The sequence below is a fragment of the Octopus bimaculoides genome, chromosome 10, assembly GCF_001194135.2.
Source record: "Octopus bimaculoides isolate UCB-OBI-ISO-001 chromosome 10, ASM119413v2, whole genome shotgun sequence".
Lineage (NCBI taxonomy): Eukaryota > Metazoa > Mollusca > Cephalopoda > Octopoda > Octopodidae > Octopus > Octopus bimaculoides.
In genome coordinates, this window is record NC_068990.1 from 45,130,733 (window position 1) to 45,135,312 (window position 4,580).

The window sequence follows — 4,580 nt, forward strand, 5'->3', positions numbered from 1 at the left end:
GAGAACGCAAGCAAGCATTATAATCTCTGATATATATAAACATCTACTGATTCTGTAACCAATCACTCTAATAATAAAATAAGAGGATTTTAAAGACTCTACAGTGCTATACATTTTGTTGGAAGAATAGTCTTTGTCTTCTATAATTCGACTCATATTGAGCATATGTTATAGAAAATATTAAATCGACCTCAGCACTTGACTGGTGCCTTATTTTGTATTGACCCTGAAGGATGATGAAAGATAAAATTGAACTTGGAAGGATTATATGTAGTATTTGACAAATATATACTTGGTCACCACACCTCCCACCAGAAAACAGGATTTGAATTCAGAGTGTGAAAGGGACGTAACAAAGTATCCAAAGGAAGAATATTGAATAGAATGAATTTTGCTTTAGATATTAAAATAAGTCGAGTTACTCTATTTTGATTACGTGCTTCAAAAGATTTAGGCTATGGAAAGACACATCATTGCATCCATATAATGACTAGAGAATTAAGAGTTGTTGAATATAAAACCATTCTAAGAATGACAAACAGTGGCTTGACAGAACAGTCAGACAATGTGTTGAACATATATAATTACAGCCCTTTATGCCCCCAAATTAATTTTGTTATCTTTCATGGACAAAACAAAGTACCAAGGTCGATTTATATACAGGGTGTCCACGCTCCCAGATTTCAAACAAATATAATATGTAACTTTATTGTAATATTCTTTCACAACTAGTAGCTACAGTTGCACCTCTCTGGTTACTTGATGCGATAATCTAGCTCAGTCAAGACTCTCTGCAGCATACCCAGAGTGATCATGCAAAGTGCTTCAGTGATACAATTTATTAGCTCATCCAAGGTTGCAGGAAGTGTGGGTATGTAAACTTTGGTCTTTATGTATCCTCAAAGAAAGAAGTCACAAACAGTTAGGTCTGGTGACCTCACGGGCCACTTGCAGAACATCTTGTCATCACTTCCAGCATGGCCAATCCATCTGTTTGGCATGTGCTCATTGAGAAATCTCCTGACAGGGAGATGGCAGTGCACCATCTTGCTGAAAAAAGTGGTCACCACCCTCAGCATGGAAACATCCAATTGCTTAGCATCTCCAGGTAACTTTAACCAGTAACAGTTCGTTCATGAATGAAGAAAGGTCCATACACAGTCTGCTTTGACAGCACAAAACACATTAAGTTTGGGAGAGTCTTAATCACTTTCCAGGGTCACATATGAATTTTCACTCCCCTGTATCCTCACATTATGCCTATTGACCTTAAGTGGAATGTCGCCTCATCACCGAAAATGATCTTCAACAGCAGGTTGTCGTCATTTTCCATTAATGCCTGGAAATTCGTACAAAATTCAATTCACATTGTCTTCCAAGTGTAGGTTTTGGACTAAGTGCAGTTTCTAAGGGTGAAACCGTAGGCGTGTAAGATCTGTGCTTATGGGGACCTGTAACTTTTAGTTAGCTCTGTGTACTGACGTCTTGGGCCTGTGCAAAAATACTCCTCTAACTTGATCGATAACTTCCTCTGAGACCAGTGGTCAGCCTGAATGTCCCTTTCTCCGATCACAGATGCATCCATTCTCAATAAAGTCGTCGTGGCATTTCCGAATGGACTTGGGTGTAGGTGGATTCACATGGTATTTGAGTTTGAAAGCACGTTGCACGGTCACAACACTCTGTACTTTCAAATTCCAGAACAAACCAGCTGCGTTGCTGTGGGGTGGCGGCCATCTTGGATATCCTTGCGTTCACGTCAAAGATGGAAAGTCACCTGAAAATAAAAGCAAGTATTAGGGAATTAGTGGACACCATATTTATCAATATATGTGAATTACTTTAGATATCATAGCGTCATGGAACCAGGGAGTGTTTTTGTGGAGACCCTGTATTTCTACAAAGCAACCTAGAAGTAAATGAAATTACATTAGAAGCCAAGACAAGCCTAATTTTCAGACATAGTTATCTCAGACACCATTAACCAACATGTCATTTTTACTTCTTTGTTTAAAGCGATAGAGTGTGACAAACTTTTGGCTGCTATTTCTAGGTAGGCAAATGACCATTAAATGAAATTGGTAGTGTGATCGCCTGGCAAATGAAAGGTGCCTTGCGCATCCCCGTTGCTCAAGTAGAAGGGACGAGTGTTCAGAAACTGTCAATATGTAACCATCAACGGGATGTAAGACAAGTGTAACCCAGTCAGATAAAATTTTGATGTAATTGAACGATTTTTTGTTGTGACGATAAAACTTTGGTCATCTGTCAGAAACCGTATTTTATAAAAACAGTGCCAACGAAAACAACACGTGCAAGGAGGGCATTTGTCAAAGGAAAACAATCTTGTTACACATGGTAGAGTTAAAGACAAATAACATTTCAAACTAAATATCAATTCATTTATATTACAATAATACTATATCAAAAGTTTGTGTATTCGTTTAAGACAGTATCTAAACATTTTAACAAAGCATTTCTTAATTTTGCGTATTCTATCAAATGTCTACTGAACATTTGCGTATGTAGAAAAAGCAAACCTACATCAAGAAAGCTTTTATTACACACCCCCGTCACGGGACGATCCAGCTAAAAAGCTTTTACGTGGGCACTCTAGCAGCCAAACTGTCTTCCAAATAATTTCCAGTTGTCTTAAGAAAAACATGTTACATAATGTAGTCCTTGACATGCCTAAAAAAAAAAGACGAGATTGTCACAGCAAGGATGCTTTTGATCATCGGTTTACTTGATCAAGCCTAACCACCAACTAACGCACACATCGGTATATATATATATATATATACTACAGGTATACAAATCCGTGACCGTTTTTCAATAGTTTACGCGACATAAAACACATCACTCCAATTAACGTTTAATCTACTGTGAAGTAATCCAGTAAAATTCACTTTCATTCCAAATAGCATTTCATCCTCATCTCGTACAGAAAGAGGAATCAGTTGACCAATTTCTAACATTGCAAAAAGCTTACTCATCGTAACAACTGTAAGACCGAGTTTGGTGCAGCCTCACTTTCACATCGAAAGGAAAGTTTTCGCTGAGAGAGAGTTGATCGGAAGTTATCATCAATATAGTGTACAGAAATTGACGAGCTAAGGGGGAGGGGGAGAAGTACAAGCAATAATATATATATTACTTTAAAATCTAAGTGATTTTCTCCCTTCAGATTACTTTTTAAGTGATCCAAAATATTTATATACAGTCACAAAACTGTTGCTGAAAAGCATATGGATTTCAATGCTTATTAATAGATATTTGCCAAAAATGTATGGATGTTAAGTGAACGAATGTGTGTATATATACATACATATACACACACATATATATATTATGTGTGTATGGAGTGACTATGAATGTGTATATATGTGTGTGGTATTTATCGATATATGTGTAGGTGTGTGTGTGTATGTGTAGATAAATTTAGACGGAGTGTGCGGAAAGTGGCACATAAAAAGTTGAAAACGAGATGAATAACGCATGAAAGACGAATATTTAAGCATATAAATATGTTTACAACCTTTCTACATCAATTCATAGAGCTGGCACAGAACAAAAGAAATAGTGGCGTCAAGAAAACAGCAAGTATTTTTTTTAAAAGAGAGAACTACTAAATAAATGAACGACACAGGCGAACAACTGGAAACTGGCAGAAATAGTAATAAGGTCAAGGACAAGTGTCGCTTATGTAGTTGTTGTAGAACGAGAGTCGCATCATGTGGATTGGAAAAGAGGGATTAAAAGAGATATACAGAGGGGGGAGAGTAAAAGAAAGCGATAGAGAGTGAGAACGAAAGTATGAAATCAAATGGATTGAATATGAAAAAAAAGAAGAGAAAAGTGAAAGAAAACAGAAAAGTAATGAATAAAAGTGAAAACAAAAAAGAAAGCGATATGATAGGTAAAAAGTAGATGAATATTATATATATATATATATATATATATATATTGTAATGTAATTTTATGGATTTATATTTAAGTAGAATTTTTTTGTGATGAAGAAATTATCTGAAAAAAAAAATTCAAATTGATTAAATAATTAAAGGAATAAAACTGAAGGAGAAAAATTGGAAATGGCATGCTTCTCAGTTTGGCTGTATTTATCGCTGATGCAAGGGATCTGTGGTGGCTAGTGTCACGTGCTGATATGATTGCTGCTGCCGGAGTAGGAGGAGTAGGAGGAGTAGGCGGAGGAAAAGAGAGAGAATGAGCGAAGATGTCACGACCAGGCAAGTCGGAGGAGAAATTCAAAGACAAATTCAGGAATCTGTTCAATTTTCGCAACAGATCACCCCCTGCCGCTCAGAAATCTGAAGTGAAAAAAGAATTTGTCTTTACTTTTGACATTCTGCAGGTGAGATCTTTATACCGTCATCATACCGACATCACTATTACATGTTCATGCATACATACATACATGTATGTATATGTGCTATATGTATGTATGTATGTATGTATATATATATATATACTGTGTGTATGTTTCACACACACACACACACACACACACACACACACATATATGTATGAATATATATATATATATGTATATATATATATAT

The 4,580-nt window shown here is 36.1% G+C and overlaps 1 protein-coding gene and 1 long non-coding RNA gene across 3 annotated transcripts in view; one reads left to right on the plus strand and one right to left on the minus strand.

The window, feature by feature from the left end:
• Positions 1–681: 681 nt before the first annotated feature.
• Positions 682–3,833, minus strand: LOC106867844 (uncharacterized). Its single transcript, XR_001409190.2, has 2 exons — positions 3,539–3,833; positions 682–1,777 (listed from the first exon to the last, which is right to left on the minus strand). It is a non-coding gene; the product is annotated as an uncharacterized LOC106867844 (long non-coding RNA).
• Positions 3,834–4,140: 307 nt separating this feature from the next.
• Positions 4,141–4,580, plus strand: part of LOC106867843 (tuberin) — a 133,558-nt gene continuing 133,118 nt past the window's right edge. The window contains exon 1 of one of the 2 annotated variants that reach the window (XM_014912876.2): positions 4,141–4,372. In XM_014912876.2, the coding sequence (XP_014768362.1) occupies positions 4,235–4,372 (138 nt within the window). In that variant the 5' untranslated portion in view covers positions 4,141–4,234. The remainder of the gene's footprint in view (positions 4,373–4,580) is intronic. The other variant, XM_014912877.2, reaches the window with a different exon arrangement.